The sequence below is a fragment of the Leuresthes tenuis genome, unplaced genomic scaffold (genome assembly GCF_036924035.1).
Source record: "Leuresthes tenuis unplaced genomic scaffold, fLeuTen1.0.hap1 SCAF_17, whole genome shotgun sequence".
NCBI lineage: Eukaryota > Metazoa > Chordata > Actinopteri > Atheriniformes > Atherinopsidae > Leuresthes > Leuresthes tenuis.
This window is the reverse complement of record NW_027325371.1, coordinates 1,015,804-1,028,814: the sequence shown is the minus strand read 5'-3', so window position 1 is coordinate 1,028,814 and position 13,011 is coordinate 1,015,804. Positions and strand designations below refer to the sequence as shown.

The window sequence follows — 13,011 nt, the reverse complement described above, 5'->3', positions numbered from 1 at the left end:
AATCAAGAAATGAATTCAGCTGGATGAGATGAAGTCACTGACTTTTATTTGCCATCAAACACAATCTGATGTAATTTTAGAAGAAGCCTGACATGACAGGACATTAAACAGGTGGAAGAAAAGCTTAAATTCAAGGTTTGAGTGGAACATTTTGGGCTTTAAAAGCTGAATCTGACTGAACACTGTTGGAAAAACACATGAGTAATATTCCGTTTATCTCATTCTGCAGCGTCTCTATTTCCAACGCCTCCACCGTCTCCTCGGCCTCCTCCGCCTCCACCGTCTCCACCCCCCCACCCGCCCCCACCCCCCCCATCACCACCAAGAAACAGATTGTCATCATAGAGGAGGTGGTTGACGGACAGGTGGTGAGCAGCTCCAAACAGGAAGTCATCCTGTGAGCTGAAGCAGGAGCACAGAAATAAAAGTCTGAGATGCTTTGAAATCAAACGTTGTTGTTTCTCTCGTCTGTTCTATCGGAGGCGTTAGTCAGGATAGATTAAATCATCCAAATGAAGGGAAAAGGGAACCAATACTGATCACTTCTGCTGATTATTAGCTCTCAGATTCTTTGTTTTTATTCTCTGACACAACATGGATCACTAAGAGGAATAACACAGCATTAAACTTTTAATTAATCAAATCAAAATCAAAAAATAGCACAGAAATCAAAGTTAAAGTCTGGAGGAGTTACTTAAAACAAAGAAACAAATATAATTATCTCAGAGTACGAAGGCAAACTCATAAGAGTGTTTTAACAGAAGAAGAAGAACCATCCTAACACACCCAAACCCTCTAAAACAGGCTTCTGCAGACAACCAATGCAACACAAAGACTGAACTACAGCCAAACAAGGTTTAAATATCATGGCCTGAGGCTCAAAGAGGCGGAGCAAAGGAAAACCAGCCAACAAACCCTCACGCCTCAGTTCTGTAATACTGAGAACTGAGAACCTTACAGTTCAGAGAACAGTTCCTGATCGAGCAGGTAAGTTTGGAGGAAAGCACTTAGCTTATTCTTAGGTGATGATAAACACTAAAAACTTGGCTGGTTTGTATCAGGGGTCAAATCTGAAATAGCTGCATAACACCAGAGACCCTCAGATAATGCTGAAAGTTTCATCCATTACCTGGACCCAGGTACTCAGATACAGTCTGATTGCCTTTATTCACCTTTGCCTGAGGATGTGTGGAATGAATGATAAGATAATAAGAAGAAGAAGATCTAAACAGTAAGAGATCAGTTAGACTTTGGTGAATAGATGGTGATGGAGCTCTGGGAATGCTTGCAAAAGGAAGAGTTTACCCTCAGGGTAGAGTCAGAAGGCCTGATTTCAGAGTAACGGAGGTCAGAAGGATGCTGAGGAGGCTTTGATGGGGAGGTGGAGGGTTTTATAATGATGTGGAACTGGACTGAAAGTCAGTGAAAATGAATTAAAGAGACGTCCAACCTCCCAGATCAGCATCCAGGGAGTGATGCGGGAGTTTAGTGGACGGTTTGGTGCTGAGTGTAAATTATTCGCTGTTTGGCTGCTCCTGCAGTTCTGGGATGTAACTCCGCTGCTATAGAAACGAATCTCTGTGTGAACCCTGCACACGTACAGCCGCACAAATGGATTCATTACGAGTAAAAGAAGCCACGAAGACGCCCTCAGAACCCCCAAAAAATGTGAAGCGACTGTGAAGTAAAACTTTGTCTGAGAGCGGTGAAACGCTGGGATATTTCTGAAGTTTGAGTTGTTTTAGATGGTGAACTTTGGATCCAATATGAGGAGGAGAGCGTTGCCAACGGCAACACAACAACATGGCTTCTGTTCACACCAAACTTATTTACAATTTCAATCTTTTCTTTTTCTTCTCTTTCTTAAAAACGTGCAATAAAAGGAAGAAATTGCTCAAAATAAGTCCCTTTCTGGGAGTTTACTTCAATGTAAAGTGCCTGGCTTTGGCCAGCTTTGCCACTCTAAACAACAATGAAACGATAACTTCTCCCCAATATGAGCAGAACTACGAGCTACAAACAATGTCCCGACGACCAGGGAGCTCGTTTCTCAGGTTTGGGAGTTAGAACATGCTTCCCCTGACACTGCAACTTCAAACTGGCTTAAAAATGTCTGCTGTGGAGTAAAAAGAACCTGAACTGTCCCTTTAAGACGAAACAACTGGACACAAGTGGTAAAATTCCTCTTAAATGAAAATATCCACCCAGATGGAAACGAAGAGAAAACATGTTTCTGCTTTAGAATCTGTGTGTTTATGACTTTGGATTTGAGAATAAGTCTTACAGCCAGTGAGGGTAACGTTAGCTAAAGCTCAGTTTGTTCATCATCCTTCAGTGTTTCAGCAGCTGAAATATCCTGGCTTTATACTTTACTGAATGAGCTTATTGCTAATTTAATCTCGTAAAAACTTTTGATTAAATGTGAAGAAGGTGGCTCACAGTTTCTGACTTGCTGAAACTTTTTTCTAATAATGTTAGAAATCTCTGATTCACTGATTTAATATCAGCGATACAGTTTCATGTTGCCTGTTTCTTTAAAGAAATGCGTTTTTAGTCCATATCCAGGCACATTTAATGGGAACCTTAGACCCAGAGCAGGTAACAGACTAAGAAAACCAGGACGGTCTGACTGAGGTAACCACCCACTGATGACTGGTGAGAGATAAGAGCAAGACGAATGAATGAGGAAGTGATTTTATCAGCTGAAAACCAAATAATCAAGAGAAAAAAGCAACAAAACAAGAACAAAAGCAGGGAGCATGACAGACGTTGGAGTAGGAAGCTGAATGAAAACCCACTGCACAACGCTCAAGATCTAAAACTATATCAAAGGTTCAAAGGTGACAAAAATCCTTCTTCCTGCTCCTGGGAGCAGATATCAGGGCGTCTGAAGTGTAAAACTCCTTCTTCCTGTTCCTGGGAGCAGATATCAGGGCGTCTGAAGTGTAAAACTCCTTCTTCCTGTTCCTGGGAGCATATATCAGGGCGTCTGAAGTGTAAAACTCCTTCTTCCTGTTCCTGGGAGCATATATCAGGGCGTCTGAAGTGTAAAACTCCTTCTTCCTGTTCCTGGGAGCATATATCAGGGCGTCTGAAGTGTAAAACTCCTTCTTCCTGCTCCTGGGAGCATATATCAGGGCGTCTGAAGTGTAAAACTCCTTCTTCCTGCTCCTGGGAGCATATATCAGGGCGTCTGAAGTGTAAAACTCCTTCTTCCTGTTCCTGGGAGCATATATCAGGGCGTCTGAAGTGTAAAACTCCTTCTTCCTGTTCCTGGGAGCATATATCAGGGCGTCTGAAGTGTAAAACTCCTTCTTCCTGTTCCTGGGAGCATATATCAGGGCGTCTGAAGTGTAAAACTCCTTCTTCCTGTTCCTGGGAGCATATATCAGGGCGTCTGAAGTGTAAAACTCCTTCTTCCTGCTCCTGGGAGCAGATATCAGGGCGTCTGAAGTGTAAAACTCCTTCTTCCTGTTCCTGGGAGCATATATCAGGGCGTCTGAAGTGTAAAACTCCTTCTTCCTGTTCCTGGGAGCATATATCAGGGCGTCTGAAGTGTAAAACTCCTTCTTCCTGCTCCTGGGAGCAGATATCAGGGCGTCTGAAGTGTAAAACTCCTTCTTCCTGCTCCTGGGAGCATATATCAGGGCGTCTGAAGTGTAAAACTCCTTCTTCCTGTTCCTGGGAGCATATATCAGGGCGTCTGAAGTGTAAAACTCCTTCTTCCTGCTCCTGGGAGCAGATATCAGGGCGTCTGAAGTGTAAAACTCCTTCTTCCTGCTCCTGGGAGCATATATCAGGGCGTCTGAAGTGTAAAACTCCTTCTTCCTGCTCCTGGGAGCATATATCAGGGCGTCTGAAGTGTAAAACTCCTTCTTCCTGTTCCTGGGAGCATATATCAGGGCGTCTGAAGTGTAAAACTCCTTCTTCCTGTTCCTGGGAGCATATATCAGGGCGTCTGAAGTGTAAAACTCCTTCTTCCTGCTCCTGGGAGCAGATATCAGGGCGTCTGAAGTGTAAAACTCCTTCTTCCTGTTCCTGGGAGCATATATCAGGGCGTCTGAGGTGTAAAACTCCTTCTTCCTGTTCCTGGGAGCATATATCAGGGCGTCTGAAGTGTAAAACTCCTTCTTCCTGCTCCTGGGAGCAGATATCAGGGCGTCTGAAGTGTAAAACTCCTTCTTCCTGCTCCTGGGAGCATATATCAGGGCGTCTGAGGTGTAAAACTCCTTCTTCCTGTTCCTGGGAGCATATATCAGGGCGTCTGAAGTGTAAAACTCCTTCTTCCTGCTCCTGGGAGCATATATCAGGGCGTCTGAAGTGTAAAACTCCTTCTTCCTGTTCCTGGGAGCATATATCAGGGCGTCTGAAGTGTAAAACTCCTTCTTCCTGTTCCTGGGAGCATATATCAGGGCGTCTGAGGTGTAAAACTCCTTCTTCCTGTTCCTGGGAGCATATATCAGGGCGTCTGAGGTGTAAAACTCCTTCTTCCTGTTCCTGGGAGCATATATCAGGGCGTCTGAAGTGTAAAACTCCTTCTTCCTGCTCCTGGGAGCAGATATCAGGGCGTCTGAAGTGTAAAACTCCTTCTTCCTGTTCCTGGGAGCATATATCAGGGCGTCTGAGGTGTAAAACTCCTTCTTCCTGTTCCTGGGAGCATATATCAGGGCGTCTGAGGTGTAAAACTCCTTCTTCCTGTTCCTGGGAGCATATATCAGGGCGTCTGAAGTGTAAAACTCCTTCTTCCTGCTCCTGGGAGCAGATATCAGGGCGTCTGAAGTGTAAAACTCCTTCTTCCTGCTCCTGGGAGCAGATATCAGGGCGTCTGAAGTGTAAAACTCCTTCTTCCTGCTCCTGGGAGCATATATCAGGGCGTCTGAAGTCACCAAAAACACAACCCTGGTATTTATTTAGTTCCCTTTGTGTGAAAGTTCCTCCTTTAACGAGCCGTTCTGATTTTAATTCCTAAAGTACGTCACTCCTTAAGTTGGCTCCGCCTCCTCTGCTAAGCCCCGCCCCCTCACCTCCACCCTGCTGGATGGATGAAGCCAGCTTCTGGTGGAAATGTTCTGCTGTCAGCTGCACTGAGGAGCATGCATCTTCCATCCAGCAGCAGCCTCAGAGGATATAAGAGCCCAGTGGATAAACTATATCTGAGGCTAATGTTCCAGCAGAGTTAGCTAAAGACTGTGAATGTGCAGCAAACACTTTTCATCCCACTGTTTTAACAACTTGGTCCAGTTCAACGCTGGACTGAAGGAACTGAGCCACAAAGAGGATCAGTTCCAGCTCTCAGAGCCTGAACTTCAGAGCAGGGAAATGGAAGCATCTGAGAAATAACTCCTCATGGTTTATTTACTGATTTATTTCTTCCTTTAGCAGCAGCTAATGCTAACAGCTTAGCTAATGAAATAACTCCTCATGGTTTATTTACTGATTTATTTCTTCCTTTAGCAGCAGCTAACGCTAACAGCTTAGCTAATGAAGATGATGTACACCAACTTCTAAGGAGTTACTGCTGCTCCTTTCTGAAAGATGAACATTATTGTTCCCACATTACTTTGTTAGCTGAAGCTAACGCTAACAGCTTAGCTAATGAAGATGACGTACACCAACTTCTAAGGAGTTACTGCTGCTCCTTTCTGAAAGATGAACATTATTGTTCCCACATTACTTTGTTAGCTGAAGCTTTCTAGCTGAACGGTTCCGTTCTGTAACTCAGACAACCTGCAGCTGTGTTTAAGGTGTGTTTCCAACACAACACCGGTCCTCTCCTCACTCTCGCTGTGCTAACGTTACATTATCGGCATGTTTCTGATAAAGATGGAGGTCTCCAGGTACAACTGTTTAATGAGGTTAATAAATCCAAAATGTTTAAACGCAGTAATTAACGGTTCACATGCATTACTACGAGTTACGCTGTGCACATCTCCGGCTTGGTCCATTACTGTTGATGAGAAAGCATTGTTTGCTAGCATCTGCTGCTAACTTACAGCTAACTGCTAACTTAGAGCTAACTGCTAACTCACAGCTAACTGCTAACTACTAACTCACAGCTAACGGCTAACTTACAGCTAACTTGGAGCTAACTGCTAACTCACAGCTAACTACTAACTTACAGCTAACGGCTAACTCACAGCTAACTGCTAGCTTAGAGCTAACGGCTAACTCACAGCTAACTGCTAGCTTAGAGCTAACTGCTAAACTGTTTCCCTCTGGGATCAATAGAGTAACTATCTAACTACCTGATGACCTCACTAAAAGGGTGGAGCTGAGTCTCCACCCTGAAAACAAACCGTTAACAGAGAGGAGTTAAAACAGCTGAGAGCCGCTGAGCTTAAACCAACACATGATTTCTGTTTTATATGTCTAAATAAGGCGAGGGCAGCACATGGCACCTTTAAATATCAATGACCCAAACCCAGAGAAAAGTCTCCGTCCAACCTGGAGCAGGTTTCTGAATACTTATGGAAACTGAACACACATTTCCTTATATGGAAAGCCTTGTCGGAATGGTGGGATGTCGGAATGGGTGTTGCCACCCCATCTGCTGCTAGCTTACAGCTAACTGCTAACTCACAGCTAACTACTAACTTACAGCTAACGGCTAACTCACAGCTAACTGCTAGCTTAGAGCTAACTGCTAAACTGTTTCCCTCTGGGGGATCAGTAGAGGAACTATCTAACTACCTGATGGCACCTTTAAATATCAACTAAGACAATGACCCATGGGGAACCCAAACCCAGAGAAAGTCTCCATCTAACCTGGAGCAGGTTTCTGAATACTTATGGAAACTGAATAATTTTGTCTTTTATTTTTCATTTTTGAAGACATTTGTTTACATTTATGTGGGATTTTTTTTAAAACTTTGAAGAAGAGAGTAGGGGTGTGAAAACAGGGTGTGATCCCTGCAGGTGAGCTCATGCTCAGCCGCATTCATTCAGCCGTTAACACACAGTCGACTGAGCTTAAACACAGGCCAAAGTATCAGTGACTGTTGGCCATCACACACACTTTCTACCTGAAAGTAAATGTTCCAACAAGAAAACGTTGTTTTTATTTAACCTCCATCTGTTTTTAACTTTATTTCTCAATTAAACAAATTCACAAGGAGCAGAATCGTAAAGATAAGACAAAGCTGCTGCCAGTCGGAGTTAATCTTTCTCTGCCAGGAAACCGTGACAAATGCTGTGGAAAAATTTGCCTGTGGCTGTTTTTAAGGGAGCTGCTGTAAAAACTGAGCCGTTTTCCTGAGAGATGGAAGATATCTGTGTGGTGACAGAAGAAATAACACCGGTTTCATCAGAGAAGAAGAAGGAAATTCATCCTTTTGTCCAACATCCTGAAACAATGTCTTCAGATGAAGGCGAGACATTTAAACTGAGGTTAAAACAAGCCGCAGTTTGACGTTATCACACGATTAAATTAGATTAATTAGATTCATAAAGCTCCCAGTGCAGTTTCAGTCCGGTTCAGTCCAACAGCGGAGAGGAAACCGAGGAAGTGGGAGCAGGTTCAGGCTGTTTGTGAGGTGAATAAAAAGCAGTTTTTTTATGAATATGATGCTTTTCTAAGGAGCTGCGACAGGAATCTGTTTTGTGCTCATTCAGCTGGAAGGAACCCAACGTTTCGACTGTTCTGAGCGAAGCAGGCGGCGTCTCATGGAGGCTTTTCAGCTGCATCGGGGCTGTTTGAATATGAAAGAAGAAGTGGGTCAGAGGGAAGTTTCAGGACAGAATTAGGCCCAGTCCTGAGTGCAGCTTTGGCTCCGTCTTCCTGTGTTTTCCATGGTTATGGCGTTTGGTTTCTGTTAAATCAAGGAGGTTATCCACCACAAAGCAAAGGAACACCAACCCGACCTGTGAGAGGAATAATAAAGCGGGGGGGCAGAGGGGATACACTGGCCTGATATGCAAAAAACCTGTGAAACGTTCAGCTTTGAGCTTTAAAGGGACGTTATCACTAACCGAAGAGTGTCAGGACTGAACCTTTACAGTCTCTGTGAGACTTTTCCCCTCCTTGGCTCAGTTTCGTTGTTTGGTTGCACAACAAGAGGCCCGGGGGGGTGGGTGGGGGGGGTGGGGGGGGGGGGGGGGGGGGTGATGTGATCAGACCTGTGCAGAGCAGCAGGCAGGTTGGGGCATGAAGTGAATATCAGGGACAGGGGAGCGTCCAGCTCTGAAATGTGCTCAGAGGGGCTCAGAATGGATGAAATCTGGGTGCATCACTGTCCCAGAAAGAGAAGATGGGGGGGGGTCACAATAAGTCCCAGAGAGACCTCTCTGACACCCTGAAACTGCTGCAGGCCACAGCATGGTGCAACCAGCTGGGATACCTGGAATTCCTGCTGTGATGCTGTTTGTTGTCTTGCTGCCGGAGGCGAGCAGGAGGGGCTGTACCTGCCTCCCTCCCCCACCTCCAGCAGCATAAAAGCAGCTCTGCCCAGCCTCCCGTGCATTCTCTCCTCATCTCTGTCCAGAGCAGGCAACCTCCTCCACGATGTACTCCAACCGCTCCGTCACCTTCTCCAGCGGCAGCCGCCTGGGCTCCATGAGGTCGCCCAGCGTCTACGGCGGTGCAGGAGGATATGGAGTTCGCATCTCCAGCTCCAGCGCTTCCCGGAGCTTCTCCTCTGCTGCAGGTGCAGGATCCGCCGCCGCCGCCGGCTCCTCTGGAGGCTTCAACCTGGCCGACGCCATCGACATCTCCGACAACAAGAAGATGGCCATGCAGAACCTGAACGACCGCCTGGCCTCCTACCTGGAGAAGGTGCGGAAACTGGAGGCGGCCAACGCCGACCTGGAGCTGAAGATCCGGCAGTTCCTGGAGAGCAAAGCCAAGCCCCAGGGCCAAGACTACTCTGGGTTCACAGCCATCATGAGCGACCTCCAGGGCCAGGTGAGACCGGGTTCTGGGTCTGATTACAGACTTGTTTGCTTCATCAGTGAAAGAAAGAGCTGAGGGGTGAGGTCAGGTGGAAGAGATGCTTAACAAAGCTTGAAACCGAACACAAAGCGCCTGCAGCACCGTTTGTTTAGTGAAGGAGAACAGGGCGGCCACACCCAGAACTCACCTGCAGCTGACTGTCATTTGCATGTTTTTATCTGCATTTAATCAGCTTTGAGTGAAACTGGCAGGGAGCAGCCACACCTGCTGTTCAATTCAAAATGTTTCCATCAGAAACTTTAAATTTAATGTATGAATCTGTCCTTCTGCTTTCAGATCTTCGACGCCACCTGTACCAATGGATCTCTGTACCTGGCCGTAGACAATGCCAAGCTGGCTGCTGATGACTTCAGGGTCAAGTGAGTCTAAAATGTCTGAAAACCTGTTTCTGATCAACTTATCTGCCGGTTTCCTTTTGTTTCTGACGTGTATTATTCCAGCTATTTACTGTCCTTCTGAGAGTTAAACAAGTCACTCACGGGCTAATATTGCCACCTGTTCCCAGTCTTTGTGCTAAACTAAGCTAAACTAATCTGAGCTAATCTAAACTAAACTAATCTAATCTAATCTAATCTAATCTAATCTAATCTAATCTAATCTAAACTAAACTAATCTAAACTAAACTAAAATAAACTAATCTAAGGTAATCTAAAATAAACTAAACTAATCTAAAATAATCTAAACTAAACTAAGCTAAAATAAAATAAACTAATCTAAGGTAATCTAAAATAAACTAAACTAATCTAAAATAATCTAAACTAAACTAAGCTAAAATAAAATAAACTAATCTAAGGTAATCTAAAATAAACTAAGCTAATTTAAGATAATCTAAGCTAAACTAATCTAAGCTAATCTAATCTAATCTAAACTAAACTAATCTGAAATAATCTAAACTAAACTAAGCTAAACTAATCTAAAATAATCTAAACTAAACTAATCTAAGGTAATCTAAAATAAACTAAGATAATCTAAAATAAACTAAACTAATTTAAAATAATCTAAGCTAAGCTAAACTAAGCTAAACTAAACTAAGCTAAGCTAATCTAAGATAAACTAAGCTAAGCTAAGCTAAACTAAGCTCAGTGGAAACTCTTGGCAGAGAAGCTGGTTGAACAAATACTTGATTGATTGTGAAGGAACCCAGAGCTGCTCCTTTACCCGATGTTGGTTCCCTGCAGGTATGAGAACGAGCTGTCCATGCGTCAGTCGGTGGAGGCCGACATCGCCGGGCTGAAGAAGGTCCTGGACGATCTGACGCTGTTTAGATCGGACCTGGAGATGCAGATTGAGGCTCTGAGGGAGGAGCTGATCCAGCTGAAGAAGAACCACGAGGAGGTGAGGATAACTGAACTGAAAGCTGTTTCCACTGCGGTTAAAGCAGAAAAGCCTCAACACGGCTCAGCCTAATCATTCCTCATCGTCCTCCCCAGGACCTGCTGGCCATGAGGTCCCAGGTGGGCGGTCAGGTGAACGTGGAGGTGGACGCCGCTCCCCAGCAGGATCTGTCTGCCGTCATGGCTGAAATCAGAGAACATTACGAGAGCGTCGCCACCAAGAACCGCAGAGACCTGGAGAGCTGGTTCCAGTCCAAGGTGAGCGATCAGCAAAGCCCTGCAGATCTCAGCGGACCGATGGGCCGAGAAACCGATCGGTTCAGCTCCATTTTCCAGAAATAAAATCAAGCTTCAGTCGAGTTGAGCTTTAAATGTGTTAAAATGTTAGAAATACAACGATGTTCCACATAATTTAACCCTTTTAAAACTTGTTTTCTTGTCCTCAACAGTCTGAGGAGCTCAACAAAGAGGTCGCCGTGAGCACCGAGACTCTGCAGTCGTCTCGCTCCGAAATCACAGAAGTCAAACGCTCTCTGCAGAGTCTGGAGATCGAGCTCCAAGCGCAGCTCAGCATGGTGAGTTTCTGCCAGGCCTGAACGTTTCTCGACTCCGGAAATCCACTGACGCTCTTCTTCTCCACCCCAGAAAGCTTCTCTGGAAGGAACGCTTGCTGACACCCAGAGCAGGTACTCCTCCATGCTGGGCGGCTACCAGAACCAGGTGACGTCTCTGGAGGAGCAGCTGATGCAGCTGAAGGCCGACCTGGAGCGCCAGGGGCAGGAGTACCAGATGCTGCTGGACATGAAGACCCGGCTGGAGATGGAGATCGCCGAGTACAGGAGGCTCCTGGATGGGGAGCTGTCGGGGTGAGCTGACCGGTCGTAACTGGGGCCACATCAGGCACCAGCTGCCGAGCGTTTCCCTGTAAAATGGGGAAAATTCCCTGTGAGAAAGCTGAAAAATGAACAAAAATCATGTAAAAATGTGAAACTAGTCACATTCAAGGTGCAAAGCAAAACTATTTATTTTCATTTAAATCCCCATTCATTGAAGAATTTGGTTTTAATTCCTCAAAAATATGGAAATTCAGAGAGAAAATGCGAGCACCAAGTGAAGCTGAATCTAACCTGAGTTTTCCTGCAGCTCCAGCTCCATCTCCAGCTCCAGCTCCAGCACCACCACGACACGAAAGGTGGTGATTGTCACCAAAGAGATCGTCGAGGACGGAGAGGTCACAACTGAAACTCAGGAGATCCAGTGAGGCCACAAACATCTGTGCACATCTGTTCTCACAAATAAAACCATGAACCGACGGATCTCTGCTTCCTTCCTTCTTAAACGCTCAGCTGATCTCATTAATATGAACATAAATCAGTGTTTTTTGGTCCCTTTACTGCTGAAGTGTTTATTAAAGTTGATGCTTTAGCCCCCACGTCTGCTAGCTTAGCATAACTACCAGCTTCAGGTGCTTCCTTTAGTGATAACCTTGAAAACAGCCCAAAAACTAGCCACACCCCCTTATTACCCATTTTGGAGCCACCTAGTGTAGCCACCTAGCGTAGCCACCTAGCGTAGCCACTTAGCGTAGCCACCTAGCATAGCCCAGGTTGGCTGAGGAATAAACCTCAGCTCCAGTTACAGGGGTGAGACTCTTCTAAATTAGAGGAATGCCAGCTTTCTTCAGTCTGCTTTAACGTTAACGTTTAACGTTTTAGTCCAATCTTGAAGTAACAAATGCATGAACTAGTTTCTCTGCATCACCCTGAGACAGGATGTTCCTGATTTTAGCAATATTACGAAGGTGAAAGAAGGTAGAAACCTGTTTTATATGAGAGTCAGAGGACAGATCCTGGTCAGAAATAACTCCAAGGTTCCTCACTGTAGAACTAGAAGCCAAAGAAATACCATCTAGAGTAACTATATAACGAGACAATTTCTCCCTGAAGCGCTCAGGTCCAAAGAGAACAACTTCAGTTTTGCCTGAGTTTAGAAGCAGATTCTTAATTTCCAAGAACAAACTGGAATCTATCAGATAAATATGACTTAAACCAGCCTAATGCAGTTCTTTTAATCCCAATAACATGTTCAAGTCTCTGTAACAGAATGCTGTGGTCGATCGTATCAAATGCAGCTCTGAGATCCAACAGGACAAGCACAGACACAAGTCCGCTATCAGAAGCTAACAGGAGATCATTGGTAACTTTCACCAGTGCTGTTTCTGTGCTATGATGCACTCTGAATCCTGACTGAAACTCTTCAAACAGATTATTTCTATGTAAATGATCACAAAGTTGAACTGAAAAAAGGGAGATTGGATATAGGTCGATAATTAGCCAACACTTCTGAATCAAGAGTCGGTTTTTTAAGTAAAGGTTTAATTACAGCAACCTTAAAAGTCTGAGGTACATATCCTGTCAACAAAGACCGATTGATCACATCCAATATGGAAGTATTGATTAAGGGGAAAACCTCCTTGAACAGTCTGGTTGGGATTGGGTCTAAAATACAAGTTGATGGTTTAGAAGAGACTATTGCTGTTGTTAGCTCAGAGAGACCAACTGGACAGAAGCTGTCTGAATACAAATCAGGTTCTAAAGATACTTCTAAAGCTGCTCTACTTGATGATACATCAGTGATGATAGTGGGAAGGATTCCATTAATCTTCTCTCTGATAGAAACAAGTTTATTGATGAAGAATCTCATGAAATCATCACTGCTGAGAGTTAAAGG

At 44.7% G+C, this 13,011-nt stretch overlaps 2 protein-coding genes across 4 annotated transcripts in view; both read left to right on the top strand.

Annotated features, from left to right (window-relative positions):
• Positions 1-13,011, top strand: part of LOC140272703 (keratin, type I cytoskeletal 13-like) — a 35,065-nt gene that overhangs the window by 4,946 nt on the left and 17,108 nt on the right. The window contains exon 7 of one of the 2 annotated variants that reach the window (XM_072368107.1): positions 230-428. The exons of the other annotated variant lie outside the window; for it this stretch is intronic. Within the exon in view, the coding sequence (XP_072224208.1) occupies positions 230-401 (172 nt within the window). The 3' untranslated portion in view covers positions 402-428. Of the gene's footprint in view, positions 1-229; positions 429-13,011 lie in introns of those variants that run through there. 2 annotated transcript variants of the gene reach the window in all.
• Positions 8,448-11,577, top strand: LOC140272704 (keratin, type I cytoskeletal 13-like). 2 transcript variants are annotated; one of them, XM_072368109.1, is made up of 7 exons: positions 8,448-8,899; positions 9,224-9,306; positions 10,126-10,282; positions 10,378-10,539; positions 10,731-10,856; positions 10,927-11,147; positions 11,425-11,577. In XM_072368109.1, exons 1-7 carry the CDS (start codon positions 8,501-8,503, stop codon positions 11,540-11,542), a joined length of 1,266 nt encoding a protein of 421 aa, XP_072224210.1. In that variant the 5' UTR covers positions 8,448-8,500; the 3' UTR covers positions 11,543-11,577. The 2 variants fall into 2 exon arrangements, with proteins under 2 accessions (XP_072224210.1, XP_072224209.1); XM_072368108.1 differs by lacking the exon at positions 11,425-11,577 and having other exon boundaries at positions 10,927-11,165.

What these genes read in the sequence shown, in the direction of transcription:
- LOC140272704 (XM_072368109.1), top strand. Translation starts at nt 8,501, where the DNA reads ATGTACTCCAACCGCTCCGTCACCTTCTCCAGCGGCAGCCGCCTGGGC. An exon ending in TGAAGAAGAACCACGAGGAG is followed by an intron (nt 10,283 to 10,377) that starts GTGAGGATAACT and finishes CGTCCTCCCCAG; the next exon opens with GACCTGCTGGCCATGAGGTC. An exon ending in TCCAAGCGCAGCTCAGCATG is followed by an intron (nt 10,857 to 10,926) that starts GTGAGTTTCTGC and finishes TCTCCACCCCAG; the next exon opens with AAAGCTTCTCTGGAAGGAAC.